The sequence below is a fragment of the Propithecus coquereli genome, unplaced genomic scaffold (assembly GCF_000956105.1).
Source record: "Propithecus coquereli isolate 6110/MARCELLA unplaced genomic scaffold, Pcoq_1.0 Scaffold40, whole genome shotgun sequence".
NCBI classification, from domain to species: Eukaryota; Metazoa; Chordata; class Mammalia; order Primates; family Indriidae; genus Propithecus; species Propithecus coquereli.
Genome location: NW_012149730.1, coordinates 1542052 through 1565067, shown reverse-complemented (window position 1 = coordinate 1565067; position 23016 = coordinate 1542052). Strand labels below are relative to the sequence as shown.

At 36.6% G+C, this 23016-nt stretch overlaps 1 protein-coding gene across 1 annotated transcript in view; it reads right to left on the bottom strand.

The window, feature by feature from the left end:
* EPHA6 (EPH receptor A6) overlaps window positions 1–23016 on the bottom strand; it is a 1195443-nt gene that overhangs the window by 21451 nt on the left and 1150976 nt on the right. Inside the window, exon 16 of the mRNA XM_012652800.1 lies at window positions 8513–8662. Coding sequence (XP_012508254.1) covers window positions 8513–8662 — 150 coding nt within the window. The remainder of the gene's footprint in view (window positions 1–8512; window positions 8663–23016) is intronic.

Here is a 23016-nt window from a genome sequence, read left to right as displayed (position 1 = left end):
CGTGAGCCACCGCACCGGGCAAGATTTCCTTTTTATCTTTAAGATAAAAACCCTGCACTTAAGACAGTTCTCAAACCTATTTTTGGAAGTCACAATAGAATGTCAAGGACCTATATAAAATGGAGAGTGCTTGTCGCTTAGAAGGTCACCACTTTTCATATTGTTAAATGAGCGCACAATTCGGGGAACAATGTGAAGTGTAGGACTCTCATAGGTTAAAAGGTTGTCAATTTATCATTTAGAAAATCTTTATGCCTGAGAGTTGAAAGTCACACTCCTAGAGAATAAGATAACTAACACCTTCTATATAATTCTGCTTCAGTTTGTAAGTCATGGAAAGAGCGTTAGTGAAAGAGTTGCCTGAACTGCATCTGAGTTAGGAGCTGTCACTAACAAGCATTGCCTTTGGGCAAGTCTCTGTCTTCTCATGAATAAAGAAAAGAGGACTGGATTCTGCTTGCAACAGTACCTTTCACCTCAAAAAGCTATATTTCTAGAGTCATTGAAACCAAAGACAATCTATGGGAACTTTGGTAGCACCTCCAGATCTGGAGTTTCTGTAACTTTAACACAGGATTTGGCCTCCATTGCAAGGATTGCTTCCCACAGAGATCTGAGTGCTTAGATGGGCCTCTCTATGGAGACAATAATCCAGGTACAACCAGAGCATGCCCTTGTAAACCAAAACTAGGAAGATATGGGGCAGCATGATATTTCTTACTAGGCTAGTTCCTCTACAACAAATTACACTTTTTGAAAATATAAAGACAAATCCCAAATCTGCTTTTTTGAGACCATTTTTTCTATAAGAAGCCAATGTTCTTAAAACTCAGGGCTAGCTCCCAAGAACTTTCCGGGAATAAAAGATGTCTTTGCTGGTGAATCATTTTGATTTTAGAAAGATATTGGACAATTCTAAATAATACATTTCTCAGGTACACTAAAAATATCTAAAAGCTATGGAAACACAGTTTAGGAGTACAAAGAAAAAGGGGATTTGAAGATTCCCTCTTTGTAAATGCTCCAAAGGGGGGTAAAATGAATAAAAACCATTAAGATCTGAAGAAAGTAAATATATTTCTTCAAAATAGAATTTAAAGTACAATTAATGTTTTATGAAAACATTCCTGCATGTATATATTTTCTAGTTTTGTGGCTATCTAGTTAAAAAAAAATTTCCTTTGAAAATTACACCGTGATAGTACCATATTGGTTACTGGTTTCCTCTACTTGGAACTTAACTATTTGAATTATTTATGATGGTGATTGATTACATCTCATAATATTCCCAATTACTCTTGCCTCTGTAGCAACATACATCGTGCTAGTGTAATTAGTATGTATTTAATTAAAATCTTGCTGTTGCTTATGTACTGAGAGTAGGAATTACTGAAAAGTTGAGAAGAGGAAGGCCTTTTTGAAAATTGCTTTGGTAGAATATATATTCAAATAAATGCAAAAATTCCCTCTGTAATATGGAAGGTTGAAATAATAGGAATGAACCTTTAGCAATTTACTGTATCTTACACAGATCATTACGCAAGGACCATTACATAATAAAGTAGAGTTTGGAAAATCTAATCAGAGACAAAAATTGGAAATGACTGGACTCTCTGAGTCATAAAATCATACTGCATTTCTAGGTAAGTGGATTCTACATATCCAACACTCTTGGCTGAAGTACTGACTCATAATTGAGAAAGGTTATAGAATTATGAGGACAAATAGGAAATATAGTAAAAGGTTATTTTCTTCCTTCTTAAGTTTTGAAAAAAGAATAAATTCAGGTAAGATCAAAAGGTTGTTTCCAACCATATCACCTATAAAAATAAAACTCTAAAGATAAACTCCATTTTTTTTTTCCTCAGGTAAGCTTCAGAAAGCAATCTAGAGTAAAACTCATTATTATATAAAAGATTTTGAAAAGTAAGGAGGGGGAAAAACAAGATGATAAAAACATTGAGCCAGCATTATATTTCCTAGTGAACTTCAAATGAGATGTTCCCTGATAGTAGTTCTGTTTTGGGGAAACTGCAATAGTTCAGTAGCATATGCCTAAATGATACCATACCCAGGAGGCATTTGGGTTTCAAACTGCTTGTAGGCGATTTTTATTTTTTAACAGCATCATGTCAGGGAAATGAAACAAAAACAAAACAAAACCCAAGACTCCAATCTTACATTCAGATCATTAGCTTGAGCTAAGTCGCCTCTCATTTAAGCAGTGCTAGATTTTTCCCTACATATTAGCTCTATGGGGATTTGGTTATTTAATGTTGCCTGCTGTTCGTGTTTTGCTTCCATTTTCTTCTGTTAAGCACATTACACGATGTCTAAGTATTGGAAGAAAGAACCACAGTGCCCTTGGTGTCATCTGTGGAGCTTGTATAGCTCTAACATTACAATGTACTACCATTATGTAGTAAATGACAATTATTTTGAACTTGGATGAAAATAACATAAAACAGTACCCGAAATACCTCATAAAAAAAGAAAAAAATCTTCATATGCTAGAAAATAGCAAGGAGCTATATACCTTCAAGACCTGCCTTGCCTGAAATGTTTCTGGTAATAGGCTAAATATGTCAATCAGTAGAATTTGATTTTAAGCTACTGTCTTAAATATTTTTAAGAAATATAATAACAACATGGTACATTCTATAAATTTTTAATATCAAGACAAAATATTGCAGAAAAGATTTATATTTCCAAACACCTATGACTCAATCCATATTCTTTTGCTAATAGGAAACAATGAAAACACTTCTCTTGTGTTAAAGTAGCATGCATGATTAGAGATGCTTTGATTTCATTCTGTACAACTTTTGTGGTATGAAGACTCCTTTGAAAATGAGACTTCTACAGTTTAGCTTAGTGGGTAAAAACATACACTTTGGAGTAAGCAGGGGGCTTGAATTCTGGTTTCACCACTAGCTATGAACCTGGGCTAAGTTACTTATACTTTTTCAGCCTCAGTTCTCTCATCTAGAAATGGAAGTAATAACAGTTAAATCAGAGAATAATCTTAAAAATTAAATGGGCTAACAATCTAAAATACTTGGCTCATAATAAGCTCAGAAAATCCAAGCTATTATTTCTATTGATTAATTAAACACCCTCTATGTACCAGATGCTTTACATACATTATCTCTAATTCTTTCAAATTCTGCAGTTGGATAACTTGAACCCTGATATGGACAATATCTCAGAAAGCTTAAAACACTTGCCTAAGATTTTATAGCCAGTGAATTGTATATCTGAGATTTGAAGCCAGATCTTTGCTCTTAAATGGTTGTGATTTTGTCCCTCATCTCCAACTGGGCAATGTCTTAGGACATTTTTGGTTGTCACAACTGGCAAGGTGCTACTGGCATCTAGTACATAGAGGCTTGGGATGCTGCTAAATATCCTATGATGCACAGAGCACACTCTCCCTCCACCCCCAGCAAAGAACTATCTGGTTCCAAATGGCAATAGTGCTGAGGTTGAGAGACCCTGTTTTAAAGCTCTACTGGTTTTTCTAATATAATCTCCTGCCTCATTAGAATACAGTGATGCACAATGTCAATATTTTGGTGCCATTTGATACTGCAATAAATAAAGATGCTCTGGAAAACAATGTATACCAAAAAAAAAAAAAAAGAAAAGAAAAGAAACGAAAAATATTATACAGCTTCTGGAGGTACAACTGCTTTACTTTGGGGAATTCCCTCCTCACACCATGTGATTATGGGGAAATTGCCAATTACAATGCTCCACCCAGCTCAGAATGAACAGAATGGCACATAAACCTAGCTGGACCAAACCAATCATAGTATCCATTTCCCTGGTATGGTTTTGGTTCAGGGTTGGTCAGGGGCCTAACAAAGCAAACCAGGGTCTTCTCTGGGATTGGTATATGACTTTTCACAGAAAGGTCTCATGATGTTGGGTGACTAAGCTGGAATGCTGAGACCTAGAGTATGAAGAAGATAGCAAAGAAGAACTTAGCAGTAGGAGAGAATGAGTTCAAGAACCTACAGAAACACTAAAAATCTTGCATGATCCCTTGGATCCAGCAGTACTGAACTACATTCTTAGTTTCATAATGAAACAATTTCCTTATTTTTGCTTAAGTTTGTTGAAGTTGGATTTCTGTCATTTATCATCAAAAGAATACTGAAAAATAGAGTCTGCATGCTTTCTTGGCATACATATTTTTTAAAAAAATAACTATGTTGTGTTCACACAATGTTGTTTCTATTTTAAAAAAGACAGAAGGCACAGCATCTACCCTTAATGACTGTACATTCTATTTGGGGGCTGGGAGTAAGACGTACAAATGCCAGAACTTCATCTCTTTACCTAAATATTAATAGTAAATTCTTTGAGAGTTAGGACTGGGTTTCCTACTTCCCTGTCTGCATTCCACACGCACACTTGGTCCAATGACTGGCACGTTTAATAAGTAATTGTTGAATGGCTAAGCAGATGGCACCTGCTGTTATTTTTTGTTAGGACTTTCATGAACTAGTTCTGTGGACTCCGTTTTTTCTCATTTCCTTTCCCTAATGTACAATACCACTGACCTTTGCAAAACTCATTATATTTTTCACTAACAGAAACAGACTCTGTAAACTCAGAATTGTTCATCATAATAAAATACACAACAGTCTGCAGAATGGAGTAACTATTTCATAAAAACTATTTGAAATTTCCTAAACTCATTTAAAATCATAAAGCATGGTAACATTCCATTTGATCTGTTCCCATAGGTTTGTTAAACTCACCAAAATGTAGTAAAAATATAAAATATTCAAAAAAATGGTTGAATTTGTATTGTCTATCACATTACTTTCCTTATTTAAAATAGACTTTGCTTGGAAAAAAAATCAATCATAAGACTACATTTTGACCAAATAAATGAAAAATGCAGGACAAATAGGGAATAGCCAGTATTTGGAAAGAGTAGCTGGGAAATTTGTGATTAAGTTATTTCTGCTTCTAAACAGAAATTCTGGTTACAGAATCTGTCACAGATATGCTGACTTCCAATATGTTAAGCTAAACAGAATTTCAACTCTCTTTACTGCAGCAGCAAAAAATACTCACAAGATAAATAAAAGATTTACCTCTTACTACTTTACTCTAGTCTTGTATTGATCTGAGGACTTCAAGATTTGTTTTTTTTCCCCATAGACTACCTCCCTCCACTTTCCCCCTCCTTTTCTCAGATTCTTGCTTGAATATTCTTTGGTAATGCACACCAAGATTGTGAAAATACACCAGCTTAAAACCCTACCCGGGCCCAGAAAAACAACTAAGGTCTTGTGTCATGAGCATTGGCAATCCTCAACAAATGAGAATGGGCTTAATGTTGGGAGTCTATTCCTGGCTGCAGCAGCTTCTTCTGGTTCCAGATAGAGTCTCTGTGGCCAAATGAAGTTTAATAGACAAAATAACTCTCTAAATGGTCATCTTGGACACTGATCATCAATATACATGGCCAGAATGGCTGCGTAAACTACTGATCAAGATCCAGGAGGGGAAAGGCTGACAAGAGTGTTTGGACTATGGTAGGCAACGATTAAGAACAATTTACATGGTGGTCTATGATGAAAACTACACATTTGGACTTTTTCCTGCAGAAGCTGTTCTCCTAAAAAGTCTGTCTTGTGGCCAGGCATCTTCATTTGTATGTGCTCTGCTCTGTGGAAGTCCTATCTAATTCTTGGCACCCTCACAGAGATTCAGGAAAGTCCTAAACATCACAAAACCAATTTGAATCATTCCTTTGCTGAGAAAATTGTGAAAGCTATTTCTCCAGAGATTATAAAATCATAGCATGTTACTGGAAAAAGGAACATTAAAAAAATCATCTAACCCAGTCCATTTATTGTATTTATTGGTGATGAAACTGAGGCACTTTGAAAAGTTAAGGGACTTTCATGGTTGAAATAGAGTCCACATAACCATGACCGTGGTTACTAAATTGGCAGTAGGATCATCAAAGGAGCAGGAAAAATCATGGAACTTCTCTTTACATTTATGTACATCATCCTATTATAAGAAGGACTATTTTTGAATGTCTAATCAGAATGACTAATTATGACTTTTATGACCATAAAAGAATGACTTTCACAAATGTATTTTGTAATGTTTATGATACATTTAAATCAACTCCCCAGCATTTCTTATCCTTCTCTCTTGCTTCTCCCTCTTCCTCTGCCCCCCCAACAGCAGTGGTTATGATGTTACATACTCTGTCTTTCACATATTAATTTTGTTTGTAGTCTGTCTCCCTCCCATTAGAATGTAAGTTCCATGAGGGCAAGAAACCACTGGCCCTACATGGGGAACTACATGGACTGTAAACCAAACCACTACGAAAGACACACTTATTCCCTCTTCTCTTCTCCTTGCCTATGACTTATTCTAGAAGTTTATCAGGATTATTCCAAGAGCACTGACAAATCACTTGCTATGTGATCTAAGGGAAATCATGCCACTTTTCTATGCCACAAAAGGATTGGACTAATCATTATGGGTCCCTTCCAGGTGTAATATTTCTTCTTTGATGTACCCCTGGTTCCTAAAATGGAAAATGCACCCAATATATATTTTTAAATGAATACATTAGTACTATTGTATATGATGTGCAAATAAATATACATATGTCATCTGTGGATGTTTAAGAACTTCTTATTGATACAGGCATATTATTAGTAAAGTTTGAAGCCCTCTGTGACAATTTTTAAAAATTTTAAGTCTGTCAGGGAATTGGTTAAGACAGGAACGAGCTAGGATACCAATTAAGGAGGGTACTGAAGTGTAGCCTCTTCTGTATAGTGATGACTGTAACTACTCATCTAGAGGAGGACTTTTCATTCTGGAGATTTGCTTGAGTGGCCTATTTTAGTTGAGTCAAAATAGGACAAGTAGGCAAGCAGTATCTTGGGTTTAGAGGAGAACAGGAACTATGGTGACTAAATCCAGGGCTTGTGCTACCTTAGATAACTGGTTAAAAATAAACAAACAAAAAGCCACCCAAAATATGAGTACCTTTTGGGAGTGAAGGGACAAATTTCTGCTTCTGGAATTGAACTTTAGGAAGAGCTGGAAAGGCAGTCAGAAATTGCCCCAAACAAGGCCCAGTGGCAGGGAAGAGCAATGGGTTCCTTCCAGTAAAATTTTCTGATAAATAGCAGACTCCAGCCAAATGACCCTGATCCAAAAAGTCTAGGTGTTGAAGGCGGAGCAGGGGTTGCTGGTTATGGCACACTTTGTCCTTAAGGCCAGATGTTCTGCAGGACCCAGCCACACTGGCTCTGTGTTTTGATGTTATGCTTTGGAGAGCAATGACTGAGCAGTGTGTTTGACCTAAACCTCCTGCTGTGTAGGTTTCTGGACCTGGCATTTTCTAGAGTCAGTAGACACCTACAGGACTAAGCAGGAGTTAGCTTCAAAAGCAACACTATATGGTAGGGAGAAATAATAGCCATGGCCCAACTAACCAAAATCCAGTCTTGTCTATGCCTGGCATTAGAAAAGGATAAATTTTCTCTGTGATTGAGTAAGTCCTTAAGATTTCTGGACCATTTGAAGTTGGGATGAAGCAATACCGTGTGAAGGGTAGAGGTGTGTGGGAGTTATTCCAGTGATTAAATGACAAAAAGAAATGAGATGTGGCAATAATTATTCTCTGAGTGTTTAGGGATTATCTATAGTTACATAGTCTTTGTTTTTACCTATGAACATTGAGAATCACATTAGAGGTGATTTCTCATTATCATTGTCTCAGAAACTATCAATACTTTGAGAAAGGCAAGTGAGTAGACAATGCCTGAATTTCAAAATAAGGAAGTAGGAAATTAAAACGTATTGTTATCTCTGACAGCACTCATTTGCATTGTCTGAGTACCTGTATCTTCTCACTACTGTCTCTACCACTGTGAATAGGTCACAGGGGTTAAACGTATGAGCGATTCTGTTCTATAATAGCATCAACCACCAAGGTAGTTTTTATAGATAAAATAGAAACAAAACAGAATGCAGTAAGGGTCATATATCTCAAAAGATCCATAGTAGATGACACATATTGAGAATGTATTGCCTGAAAACCTGCACTCTTTTTCTTCTAAATAATATCTAGTCTAAATTAATTTGCTCTTTACAGTGTTGCATTGAATTGCCCTAAGGAAGAAATGACAGGTAAACATTACTCTTTCTTTTATTTTACTTGTAGGTCAAGGCTGTTGCATAAGCACAGTCATGCTGCATCACAAGTGTGGAAATCTCGGATGTAGGTGTGGATCAGGTACTTACATGGAACAGCCCATCAGCTGGCTTTTAAGACACCAAATACAGCTCAGAGTGAAAAGGCCACTCAGCTTTTTAAACTCAGCCATAGACCTTGTGCACTTTTAGGAAAATAAGGGCTAATCTGAGTGAGGACAAAAGGCATATTTCCCCCTCAAAGCTAGTGCTAAGTTTACATTCACAAAATGGCGGTTTAACCATTGGTAGCACTTACATCTTGGTTAGACATTTCCCAGTAAGGTCTCTCTCCATAGGACATGACCTCCCACATGACAATGCCATAGCTCCATGCATCACTTGCCGAGGAGAATTTTCTGTAGGCAATAGCTTCCGGGGCTGTCCACCTTATGGGAATTTTCCCACCCTGGAAAAGAAATTGCAGATTTCTTAGCTGGCTCACAAATGTATTGTAAAACAAAATGGTATTCCAATTAAATATATTTGTTAGAAAGATCTAAGTATTTTGTAATAGCACTAGCATTTTAAATTAAAATGAGAAGAAAACCAGAATGATGTTAAAATGTCAGAAATATTTTTTCTCTAATAGTTATTCAGTGAAAACAGCTTTAATGGGAAATAAGTCACACTTCAGAAATATTTTATTTCATTCATTAGAGAAATTTATTTTTACTTTAGATTCACACAATTAAACCTCCTATTATGCCATTTGAAGAAAGTTCCAGATTATAGGACATTAAAACTAAATATCATTCAACATTCATTAAACATTGTATTGCATTTATAAATAATAATGAGAATAAGCTCTAACTTAATTGAAGACAAGTGGTTAAATACAGAATTGAAACGTTCAATGCTTTCCAGAATTTATTTCTGTTCTCTTTTTTCCCTTTTCATCTGCTATGATTATATTTATTTTAAATGAAAACCTTCTTTAACAGTATACAAGAGCACCTTAGAAGGATAATCTTTCTTACAAACACTTGAAGCTAGTTTATATTTTTGTTCTTCATTGTTCAATTTAACATATTAATATATTAAAGAGATTTAAATGCATGAATTTAATCTATAACGTTTAAGTATTAAAGCCTGTCATTGTGTTATACTTAACTTTTATTAATATTTATCACATTTTATCTGTTGAAACACTCTATAAATCCCTTTTTACTGTAATGACAAGAATAAAACAATTCATCCATTTGATTTACAATCTTTAAAATGTGTGCAGCTCGGAACCGCGAGCGGAGCGGAGAGAGCAACCCTATCGCCACTAGATGGCGGAAGAGAACAAGGAGCGGCTCCCCCATTGCCGCTCTCAGACCGCGGAGATGCCTTAAATTCGCCGCTAAATTATTTTCGACAATCAGAGCCCAGCACAATGGGATTATTTCCACATTTATCAGCATTTTCATGATCACATCATCTGATCACCGACTGTACGCACAGTCTGATGTTAGGGCTGATAGAAATGGAAAGAAATAAAAAGTGCGTTCTTTGGCCCTTAAGTATCTTTAAAGGTAAAGCTATTAATGGAGTAATCTAAATGTTACTTATTTAGTAATTGAAACACTACTTACCTGAAGAGAAAAAGGATTCCTCCGAAACGGAAACAATTTAGGTTTCACAAAGCAAACGAGAGCATTAACGGAACTCTCATTTCAGACTCAGCATGGAATTGTTAGAGGGAACCTTGGGGAAAACCCCTTGATTCTGATCCTCTGGTTTTACAGGTGAGAAGTCGGAGCCCAGGGTTTAGAGATTTAAAGGATTAGAGATTTCTCACCACATCATTAGGCAGCTAATGTCTGCGTTATGGGGCATTGATATAAAAATGCAGATACTTCACCATAGGGGGAAAAGTTGGGTAAAACTTCAATGTTTTAACAAGGAGTATCTGTAACCATGTATCAAAGCAGCACAATGGAAGGGAGCCTGAAGCCTGACGTTTTCATGCCTTGGAGCACCAGATTAAGACTAGGAAATTAAATTTATGAAGTTGTTGATAGTAGCTTAAGAGGGTGTTGGTGGGCGGGGAATTGCAAGGGGAGAGGATTCATTTTTGGACCCAAAGTAGAGCTGTGAGAAAAAATATGGGATTTACAGTTAAATTTGAATTTCAGATAAATAATAATTTTTTAGTATAACTATGACCCATGAAGGATTTTTTTTTTTGTGGTCTAAGTATGTCCCAAATATTGAATAAGACTTGTTTATACTAAAAAAAAGTCATTGTTTATCTGCAATTTGAATTTAACTGGACACCCTATATCTTTGTTAGCAACCCTAATCCAAAGCATTAAGAAAATTCAGAAATGGGAACATTGTAAATGACTCAACTGAACATGTCATGTTCTAAAAAAACTGGTGTGGTCTTCACAAGGGGGTACAGATACCCCTACTTGTATTTGTGCACGAATACTACAGTTTCCTTTGTTTTTTTGTATGTTTAAGCTAAAGAGCCTCAATCTTGTGGCTCTGCATATTGAAACCACTTAAGTTAGATTCCAGCTTGTTTCAGATATGGAAGCCACACTTCCAGAGAATAAAGACAAAATCTCTAGATTTGACCCCAGAATATAAGTAAGAACAGTAGTCTCATCTGGCATTTCTGACACTGAATCTTTCCTTTTCTGGAAAACAGCATACAAAAGTGTGGGTTGCTAGTCTTCCCGACTGTTCTTTTGCTACATCTTTGTGAGTTCTATTAAGATAGGTCAGATAGCAGAGTTATTGGTTATTTTATGTTCATTTACTCATTCACTTATAATTGATATCTCAGAGGAATGATTCACCTGTAAATTTATACATAAATTATAACTTTATCACCTTCCTTCATGAAATTTTATTTTTTCTTCAAGGGAAGATATTACAGAATATTTGATTGATTAATAGCATTACTACCTGTTGTGGACTGAATTGTGTTATCCCAAAATTCATATTTTGAAGCCCTAACATCCAACGTAACTATATTTCCAGACAGAGTCTTTAAAAAGGTAGTTAGAATTAAATGAAGTCATAAGGCTATAGCCCTAATCCAATGACTGCTGTCCTTGTAAGAAGATGAAGAGACATCAGAGGCATGAAAGGACAGAGAAAAGGCCATTTGAGGACATTCTCAAGAAGATGGTCATCAGTAAGCTAAAGAGAGAGGGCTCTGAAAAACCCAAATTCACCAACACCTTGATCTTGGACTTTCAGCCCCTAGAACTGTGAGAAATAAGTTTCTGTTGTTTAAGACACCCAGTCCGTGGTATTTTGTTATGGTAACCCTTGCAGAGTAATACATTACTCAACAAAAAAATCAAAAATTTTTTTCAAAGTATTTTGTTAAAATGAACATTGCAAAATGGACAGTACATCTTCATTTCAAATTATATTCCAAGAGTTGTCTTCAATGGAAAGTGTGAGCTAGCATAAATCTTAAAATGTGAACAAGTTAGATAGAAGTTTAATGTAGTAAATACGATTCTCATGAACAAAAATGCATAACATGAACCTGAACCATATTCCAATATGCACAAACTGGAATAATTCTGAGCATATATGGGATAGAGATAAGGAAGTATGCAATTTCTTTTTCCGGTGAGAGGATATATACTGGATATAGTTTATATCTAATTGCAAGATGAGGCAGAAAGGAATAGGCCCTTAAGACGATTGCATTGACTCTATTCCCTACATTAGAGGAAATGTAAAAGGCTAGTTTTTTTTTTTTTTTTTTAATTGAATGAACCCACTTAAGCTTTTGTGGCTTAATCTCATCTACATGTTTTTGCCCATGATCTTGAATCATAGACAAAGGTAAAACACTAAGGTACTTTTTTCCTCAAAGCATTAACCACCAGATGTTTGTTTCAGGTTTCAGGAATGAACAAACAGTACTTTAGATTTGAAATCACAATCATTGGAACATTACATGTTGCTTTACCATATGTTTATGAGAGAGAAAAAACATTATCGAAGATGCTAATCAAAATGACTGAATGTAACTCAAAAACCTTCCCATTTACTAATATCTCCCTTACAGAACAAGCTTAATCACTTAGGGAACAAAAGAGAAACAGGAAGTAAGCAAAGTAGATCGCTACTGAAATGGCTATTAGTAAGTCTTTTTTGTTTTTCCTGTTTTTCAAGTCATATTCAGAGATTGTTGCCTAATAAGGAGGTAGTGGGTTGTAGCTGAAAAAGTGCTGAAGAGAGAACCAAGAATACTGTATAATACATTCTCATATACCCTATATCCCCAGAGTGGAGTTGCATTATTGGTGCATTTAACATCTGAGCTTTAGAACCTAACCCTCTAATCTTCAGAGGAGTGTCCAATCAATTGAAATGTTGTAAGGTTATAGAGGCTGAATACTGAAACCAAATGGAAAAATTCCATAGGGAAGCAAGAACACTTAAAAAGTGTCTCTCCATTTCTCATTCATTGGATTTGATGGTTATCTTAAAGGTAAATGGTTTGAATAGACAATAATCTGCCTGCAGAATTTCCTTTTCTTATGTCCTCAATCTATCTCTGCAGTACTCAAACTTTAATGAGTATAAAAATTATGGTACATAAAACATATATAGTATTCTTAAAGAATAATTTAAGAATTTTCTAAGGGCAGTTTTAACTAAACAACACTTTTTTTTTTATGAACTGCAAATTCTAAATGAGAAGCAACTCTATCATAATTCATTGTGTGACCTTGGGTAAGTCTTAACCCTTGGAGTATTAGATTTCAGATCTGTGAAATGAAAGGATTTGAATTAATGACCATAAGATAGTAAACTGTAATGAGTTTTGATATTTGCCCACAGTGCCTCAGCTCCCATTCAATTGCAAGGAGATGGGCCACATGAGTTGGTGCCTAGACTATGTGAGCAGACTGCCTGATGGCCAACAGAAAAAGAGACAGGCACACTGTGAGGTTACTTATATCCTAGGCCGATGATTGATGGTCACAGTGATCATCCTTAGTGGTAAGCAAGAGGCAAAGTAACTTAAACACTGTTTGTTTAAGAAGGCAACAAAATGAATAATACGTCTTAGAAAGGTATGGAACAAAGACATTGACTTTTTCAACCTTTTTGTTTTTTAACTCTTAATGGGTAATCATTGGTTGTTTGGGAAACTCATTATATGGAGCCTTCCTGATGTCAGATGAAGAAGGCATTAATGTGCTTGCTGAAGGATGACCTTACGTTGTGATTTCTTGTCAGGGGGATTATCTGTGGCAGAGGTGGTCTTGCTTAAGGAGCATTGGTAGAGAGGTTGGTGTTCTGGGCCCTTCTGCCTTAATTCACTATGGAGTCCCAGGAAGTCAGAGAAAATCACAGAAAGATCTCACATACATTAATTTTATAGACAAACCTCACTAGGGAGATATTCTTCTCTCTCTTGAGAATCACTTATCTTAAGAAATAAATCTATTTCTTGAGTATCTCTTCCTAATTTGTATTCCCAAATCAATAAAATAATACATTATGGTTCAAAACTATATTATATTGTACATGCCTTTTAAAACTACATCCCCAGATCCTCTCAGAGAGGCATGTATACCCCTCCTTCATTGAGGAATACTAATCTAGGGAAACTTTAGTACTCTGTGAAGTTTTATCCTTTTCTGAAATATGGGGATACTATTTGTGGTTATTTGAAGAAAGACTGAGGACTAACAGTGGAATGAATTCATTTGTAGTTACAAGGGAAAAACTTCTCATATTTTGGCTTCTAGATAACATTTAATAAGTGGAGTAACTGAGATAGTAGACATGAAGCATCTCTTACCTGACAGCACATGGTAGACACTCAGCAAATGTTGTTTCCTTAATTTAGGTATTTAAAAATTCATCTTTTTTTGGACCTGCTTGGCTTCCAGCACAGATCAGCATCTCAGTCCCCTCATCGGACATCAACGAACCCACCCCCCGCCTACAGTGCCTTCATTCAAGGGTGAGCTTCTTCTCAAACGAGGATTTTAGGAGTCAGAGGCACAAAGTCAATTCTGCTGATACACAGGCTCCGACCCAGTTCTAGTAATTTAGACCTTGTCTTGCTAGTTCAAGGAAGTCTGTGTGTCTTGGTCCAGTGAGTTTGTCCCATGCAGAAGCTCCTGCCATTGTCCTGCCAGTACCCTTCCAAGACTGAAGATACATCTTATTTGTCTTAATATTTTGCAGGTAGAATTCTGCCATCAAAGAACATCCTTTATAGTTGAATGTTGGCAGGCCAGACTTCTGCATGCAGCTTGACCTGCCTGATAATGTAATAATAGTCTCTGGATTTCTTGCTTTTCCTGAATGTTTTTCTTTTTTGTGAGGTCATGGCAGAATGGAAAAGCTATGAAATGTCTCCTCTTGAAATGTATGTGTAGACACAGTCACACATACATGCAAATGCATGCATGCAAGTGCAAATGTGTACACACACACACACGATTTTGCATCAATGTGATGGGAATCACAAATGCCAGATTAAGAACACTCTTACTGCAAGCAAAAAAACTCCCTTTGGCACAGTATTTAGAAAATATGTCATTGGTTCTTAACTATCAATTTTTATAAGATGATAAACGCTGTAGAAATTTATGGTAAATAGCATTGTTTTTGGTAACAAACGTATGAAGCTAACCTTTGTTATGATTTTATATAAGACAAAGACTCCCTGACTGTTGTCCCTTGTTGCAGTCTTTCAGTGTCTGTGGTGAGAACCTTCGTGAGGGTGTTCACTGAGGTCTTAGGGTCTTAGATTTTATGAGCCCAGAACTCACCAACTGTTCGGCCTTGGGCTAAAAAAGGCCTGCAATCAGTTTCTTCAAGGCTAAGTTTTTTTTGTTTTGTTTTGTTTTTGGAGTGAATCTAAATCTCTTCAGACAGGGCGTAGGCTCCCTAGAGCTTCTGCTCCACCCTCTCACCAAGTCTTTCATCAGATGCTCTTGACCCACTTCCATTATCTTTCTGGCCCTGTAGGCATTGCTGTCCCTCTGCCCACTCCAACTCTAATCCAATCCCCCTGTTCTGATTTTGAAATAAATAATTACCTACTTTTGAAATTTATTTTACAGCACATTTTTCATAAAGAATAGGGGCAGATGAGAAATGATTTCAAATAAACATGAATTGCTAAATCACCAGCTTTGTTTTCTACCAGCTAAAAAATTCTTAACTATGGAAAAACTTTCTCATTCTCCTCTCTTCACACTATAGGCTTGGAACTACACTACATTTTAATTCATTGTCTAAATGTATAAGCAGCTCAGTGAATGCTAATTTTTTTGTTCCTGTAATAAAACACTACTTATCATACTATTCAAATCCTGAAGAATTAGGATCCTTTTCACCCACTTCCTCACAAATTGCTCCTGAAAATAATTCATTGCCATCTATGTCTCAGTGCTCTCTTTCAATGAGAACATAGGTAGGAGCTATATCATTGAGTGAATAACACTGTGCTGGGGGACATCTGTTAAATTAGAATTTCTATTCCATCCTCAAAGGTAGATTATGCAGGACACGATGCTACTGCAACGTGGGAGAATTAAATATATACATTATTATGAGGATTGTCATTGTATCTGAGTGTAGGTAACTTAAACACTGCTGACAGTATAGGCAATTTTTTCAAAACAACCTATCACTTGTTATGACTTTGCAAATATCCTGTATGGTAAAGTCCCAGGGGGATAGCCGATAATAACAGAGCTGAAAATACAATTCCTACTCTTCTCTGGACAGCAGTACTCTTCTCTGGAATCTCTCTCAAGTTATTCTCTCTTTTTCCTTCTTTTTAATCCAGGTCTACAGAAAACTAGCTACCCTAGCCCTCCCTCCCCAGTGTATTTTAATAAAGTTTTTTTAAAGCTTCTCATCGATAATATTTATGGCAAAGACCTGTGGAAATTAGCACAGAAGTAACAGTTTTAAAAAATTTGTACCATATAAATCATATAGGGGAGTGAGGGATTAATTATTTTAGGCCATTAGCAATTGTTAAATTGATATATTTAATACATTAAATCTTTAACAAAAATATAATTCTTCATGTATATAACATTTGAAAGTTTACGAAGTATTTTTATCTAGTGGCCTCAAATTGATATGCAACACTAAAGAGTGAGTACTTTGCTTTCTTTTCAGGTTGTACTGTGAGAGTAATACTAATAAAAAGACAGTAGTTAATACCTGTACCATCTGTGATGGCTGATTTTATGCATCAGCTTGACTGGCCTATAGGACAATCTGACAGCTGGTAAAACATTATTTCTGGGTGTGGCTGTGAGGGAAGGTGGAGGGAGGGTGAATTTTCTCTCTTTTCTGGAGCTGGGACATCCATCTTTTCCTTCTCCTGACATCAGAGCTCTAGGTTCTTGGGCCTTTGAATCTTGGGACCTACACCAGTCCCATCCATCCCCCTCCCCCCGTCTCAGGCCTTTGGATTCAGACTGAATTACACCATCAGCTTTCCTGGTTCTCCAGCTTGCAGATGGCATATTGTGGGACTTTTCGGCCTCCATAATTTGCATGAGCAAATTCCCATAATAAGTCCCTTCATATGTCTATATATATCCTCCTGGTTCTATCTCTCTGGAGAACCCTGACTAATACACTATCTATCTCCATCCATGGTTGGATGATATTTATTTGAGGAAAAATTTAGATCCTGTCATTAGGAAAATAAATTGCATAAAATTGCATTCCTATATTTATACTAGTATTGTTTGCAAGCCCTGTGTAAAACAAATATTCAAAAAGGATGGAGAAAAATGTATAGAACTCTGAGGCACACACAGGGGTGACTCTCATAAACCCTGAGGTGCCTGGTTTAGAGAAATAGCATGCAATATGGAGAAAGAAAGCAACTGTGGAGCTGAACATTTGGCTTCTCATCCTTTTTTTTCCACTAGTTTGTTCTGTGATCTAGGGTAAGTTTTTTTCTGTAAATTGAGGGATTAGTCAGTGATATGTTGTTGTTCATGTGAAGGTCTAATATTCTGTGAAGGTCTAATATTCTATGATTTGTTCATATACGTAATACTCCAGTGAGTTAAAATAGAAGGAATAATCTTCACTTCTGTCTAAGGAAACACAGAAAGAAAGGGTTAGTGCAAAGCTCAGTAGCTTCCTGCGTCATTGTTATGCCCACAGGCACTTTATACATTAAATCAGACTCTTCCTGACAGATCCACAGTGCTTTCAGTGAACATATCTGAAAGTCGGGTCTTCTTTTGTAGCTGTTGCATGTAGTGGTGTGATACATCAGTTTAGAGTAAAACAGTGACCTCGAATCACCATTGTCAGAAAGGCTAGCTCTGGCTGTAATCCAAGAAGAAGAGATAAGATGACAGAATGACATTTTAGAGGCAGTCTGTTTGAGACCAGCTACTCAGACTGATGAACACTCAACTGAAGAGAGGCACAGTCTTCTAAAAGAGCGAGGAACATTACTCTCCGGGAAGGGCAAGGCTGAGAGGTCCACACCCAAAGAAGGGGAAGAACTTGAAAAAGAATTTAGAAGCACTGGAGCTAGGAAGCCCCCAAAATATTTAATAAAAATAAGTCTATTTTAAAGGTAGACTTTGGCTGAAAGAATTATTAAAATGCTAGTATTTTGAGTAGGTTTTTAGAAAGTTTTTTTTGTAGAGATGGGGGTCCCCCTACATTGACCAGACTGGTCTTGAACTCCTGGCCTCAAGTGATCCCTCTGTCTCAGCCTCCCAAAGAGCTAGGATTACAGGCATGAGCCACCATGTCCAGCTTTGAGTAGATTTTACAGTTGGGGTAAACTGATTAAAAGATGGAGGACAGTTTATACTTATCTTCAGGTTCACAATTGCTAAAATTTACACAAACTTTTGTTCATTCCATTCTTCTAACACAAAATACTGTCTTCTCAGCTTTTCTCCTTTCTAAAGCCAGTCAATCCTTCAGATCCTACTTTGTTCATGACTAAAGTGATCACTCCTGTTGTTGCTGCCTGTGACACCCATTGTCTGCCTCACTCACTTAGCACATAGCATCATATGCCTTCTATGTACTGCTGTTTGGCTTTCTAAAATGTGCGTGTGCTATCTCTCCAGAAAGGGTATAAAAATTGTGAAGGGTCTTTTATTCTTCTTTGTAATCTACTTTACAGTATTTAGCATGGTGCTATGATTATAATATGAATTTAACGATTATTTGCTGAGAGGATGAGTGGATGGAATGAATTAGGCAAATCATATAAAATGAAAAGCACAGTCTCAGAACCATATTGTATAAGTGGAATTCAAATTTCACTTTTCAATTCCTTCTCAGTCATCGGTATGAACTTGGTTAATGATAAGAAAAAGAACAGAGGGGAGTTCTCAGTCTGAATTTTCAGTTTATAAAGGGCATCACTAGAAAGGCACTGAAGGTCATTGGTGGCATTCATTCATTCATTCATTCATTCCCTTAGTCTTTCTTTGATCAAACAGGTTCTTTTTTTGATTTTACAGTGTTTTTTTATTTGTATGCTTTATTTTTATTTTTTTTTTTATTTCAGAATGTTATGGGGGTACAAACGTTTTGGTTACATACAATGCCTTTGAACACATCTCTCATGCCGGGTGCTAGAGACACAAAGAAGACATGTTCCGTGTTCTCAGTGAGATCGTGTTACAGTAGGAGACACACCGATGTAAATAAATAATGGCAGCACAGAGGGTAAGGGGTCTAACGAAAGTCTGTACTGGATTTGGCAGCGAAAAAAAAAAAGGTGGATCAATTCGTTGGATGACTGTAGGATGAGGCAGAAGGCTTCACAATAGAGGTAATGTTTTAGGTAGAGTTGAAAAGAAAAGTAGACGTTTGACTAGTAAGACAAAGAGGCCAGGCTCCCTTTCAGTGAAAACAGTGAATCACAGAGCAGGGAACAAAGGGGTGGAGCAGCACTTTATGACCAAGGAATTGCAAGTTGTCTGAAATTGCTGCTGCTTAGAGTCCAAGGAGGAAACTGATTACTGTGAAGTTGGAGACATCGGCAATAGCCTTGTCACTGAAGGCTTGATTAGACATTCAGAATAATAGGCAATGGGATTTCACGATGGTGCTGTCACTTGAAATGGGTTCCTAGCAAATTGAATCTTACAATTTGGGTTGCATCTGTCACTATTTCTATATGTAAAATTATATACATTTTGGTTTGATTTCTTTTCTGTTTGTTTTTGTCTTAATTTTGTTGTGGCTTAAAAATCTGCATCTTGTGAGAAAAATGGTATAAGTTATTTTTTTAAACATAAAAGGATAACAGGGATCCTGAATATTTCTTTTGGCCTTTTGCACTAAATGTCTAATAAAAAAATAAAATCCCTTTAAATCTGGCAGAATCACCTACAATAAAGGTGTGCAATCATGCATCATACCAAGCAGGTTGAAAGGTCTAATTTTACTTGCATAATGTATTCACTGTTTTATAGCAGACTTTTACCAGTGAATACATTTTGGAAAAGCAGTGCCTTTTAAAACAAGCTTCCAGCTTGTTTTGCTCAGGTTTAAGCATATCATTTGGGTTCTGAAGCCTTGTTCATTGTGGACAGCAGATGGCTCTGGAAGATATCACTGGAGAATGAATGGCATAACATGACAAAATCTGAATGTACTTGGCTGCAAGTAGAATGAAGCAAGAAACAATTTCTATCATCTTCAAATGATATTACAAGCCAATGGCAAAGGATAGTTTTAAATAAAAGAGGGCTTATCTAGTCATGGGGTGCGGTCTTTTAAAAGATCAATCCAGATTTCTAAGAGCCTTTTCCATTTTTACCTTGAATGTCCTCTGGCTCTATCTTATTTTACTCTTTATTCTTGTTCTTGATCTTTTGTTTTTCTTTTGTTCTCTATTTTCTTGATTTCTTTCATTCTGCTTTTGCTGACAAATATTCATTGTGTACATATACTATAGATTCCCTGAGGCAGGGACTTTGCTTGGTTTTTCATGTTTTCTCAGTGCTTAGAAATGAGTCTGAACATAACAAATGTTCAATTAATATTAGTTAAATGAACAATGGAGGAGTAGCATAAGATCACAACAGTGCTAATCATCTAATGGGTAATAAATCATTTAGTACGGGACACTTACTAAATGATGCCATGGAATGTGAGAGGCGCCATGATAGTGGAGAGTAAGGGGAGGCTTCCAAGAAAAAATGAAGACTAGGCTGTGACCTCAGGAAAGACTGGAGTTAAGTGACTAAAAGAGGGGTGGAAGAGAAGGGGATTGGGGATGGGGGAGGGAAGACTGGTTCAGATAGAGAAAAGAGAGAACATAACAGGTTTAAAGGTACTGAGAGAAGGTGAGCACAATTTGAGAGCAGAGTGTGAGACAGGGGTGGCAAGAAAGATGAGGCTAGAGAAATAAGCAGGGCGGGGATCACGACGGGCTCCCCAAGGCACTGAGAGAATGTGGACCTCATCTTGTAGCCATGGAAAACCACTGAGAGGCTTTAAGCAAGGGGATGATAAAAATCATGGTTTCTGTTTGTTATTTTTTTAGATCACTTTGGCTGCTCTGTGCATTGCTGACTGGGAGTAGAGGGAAAATAGAGGGAAGAGTAGACAGGAAAATCTTGCTATCCCTAAGAAATTAGTAACATTATTTCATAATTTATGTAATAGTCACATACAGTGCCAAATTTTTATACATTAAAGACATTGATTTCAGTTCCTCTGATGAGATATTTTCCATATTACAGAGAAAAAAATGGAATGACATATACTCTGCTTAACATAATCGAAATAGAGTCCAAATCAATCATGTAAACAAAGTTGAGGAGCGAATGTTTAATAAATTAATTTTGGAAAAGTTTGTTTTCAAGGACCATCACATACTATAGAAGCACCATTTACATATACTTTAAATTTATGTATGAGAACACATACTCTGTATTAGAAAGGGTTCTCCAGAGAAAGAGAAATAGGATACATACAGACATGTAAGAGGAGATTTATCATGGAGGATGGATCACACAATTATGGAAGCTGAGAAGTCTCATGATATGTTGTTTGTAACAGGGACAAGCAGGAAAGCCCATGGTATAATTCAGTCAGAGTCTGAAGGCCTGAGAACCAGGAGATCCCGTGTTGTAACTTCTAGTCTGAGTTAGGCGGCCTGAGAATGGAGGGTGGGGTGGCTGCGGCTGGTGTAGGTCCTGGGGTCTGAAAACCTGAGAACCAGGAGCTCTGGTATCTGGAGGACAGAGGAAGGTGGATGTCCCAGCTCCAAAAGAGAGGGAATTCACCCTTCCTCTGCCTTTTGGTTCTATCCAAACCCTCAATGGATTGAATGATGACCGCCCACATTGGTGAGGGCAGATCTTTACTCAGTCTACTGATTCAAATGCTAATCTCTTCCAGAAATGCCCTCATAGACATACTCAGAAATAATGTTTTACCAGCTATCTGAACATCCCTTAGGCCAGTCAAGTTGACACATAAAATTAATCATCACAACCTCGAAGGACCTGCCAATTATATTAGAAAGATTTCCTATAGATATTTAAAATTAATAATGCCATGTTTAAAAAAAATCTACCTTTTCCCATTGAATTCATGTTTTTTGTATAATTTCGTCTATACTAAATTTCTAGTTTAAGTAATTTGCCTGGAGGGGAAGAATGACAAGTGTCCAACTTTTGTTTTTGTTTTGTTTCATTTTGCTTTCTCACGTATAGATATGTACTGGGTATAAAAAGAAAGAAATTTCACTCAGGTTGTTTTTCAGTGTTCTCATTTATGAAACTCTATAGGACCAATTTTTATTTTTTCCCTCATGACAACAAATTTGCTGAGGGCAAAGGACTTCACATGGCTCAATGTTAGGTGGACCAAGGTCAAGTTGCTGAATCAATTCAAGAAATCAAAAACAGCAGTTATGGTTACCATGAGCTTCATCCATTATTTAAGCACCAAACAAGATAATTTGATTATGTTTTTGATATAGTAGTTTTCATCTATACACTTCAGTCTGATTTTTGTTTTTGCTTTGTTTTTTTTTTTTCTTTAGTTCGCTGGTGATTTTACAGCCAGTGTTGACCGGAAAGCAGATGATGTGTAAGTTGCTATTGTATTCAGTTCTGTTTGTCATATTATTGTTCTAAGTAAACATCTTTCACAGCTTTAAACTTGTTCTCATACCTTTCTGGTAAACAAAACTGAACTTCAAGCAGAGCCCTGAGAATTCAGGGAAAAAAAAGTATCTACTTGTAGAAAAATACCTGAGATGTTAAACTCAATATGCTATTTCAAAAAATAACATCCTATTTGCAGGAAATTTCCTTTCATTTGAGGACAGTTATGCTTATATTTTTCACTTGAAACATGAGCTCAGTCATCTCCAATTAGTCTTGGGTAGACATTTGCTAGCAGTACACAATCAGATCCGTTGGCCCAGTTTTACATTATCGACAGACTCTTCCCAAATGGCTTCTTTCTGGAATCCAGAGGAAGTTTCATGTCAGCATTGTAGTGCATTAGTGTGGCTGTTAGAAATGCTTCCCGAGGGCAGACTGCTTTCTGCCTGACTTCAGCCAGTGCTGTCAATCTTTCTCCTTCATGAACCCTAAAATGATCTCACCCTCCCTTCCCCGAGTATCTCTTAAAAAGGAAAGATTAACTTTTATGATTTAAGGAGAAAGAGCTGTCTTAAATTTAGTACAGCGGGTGCTCATGTTGTTGATGATAAAATGGGAAGATAGGTTAACTCTATTAAACTTGGGTTTCTTTATTTAGGATTTTTGTTTGTTTGTTTTAAGAGAA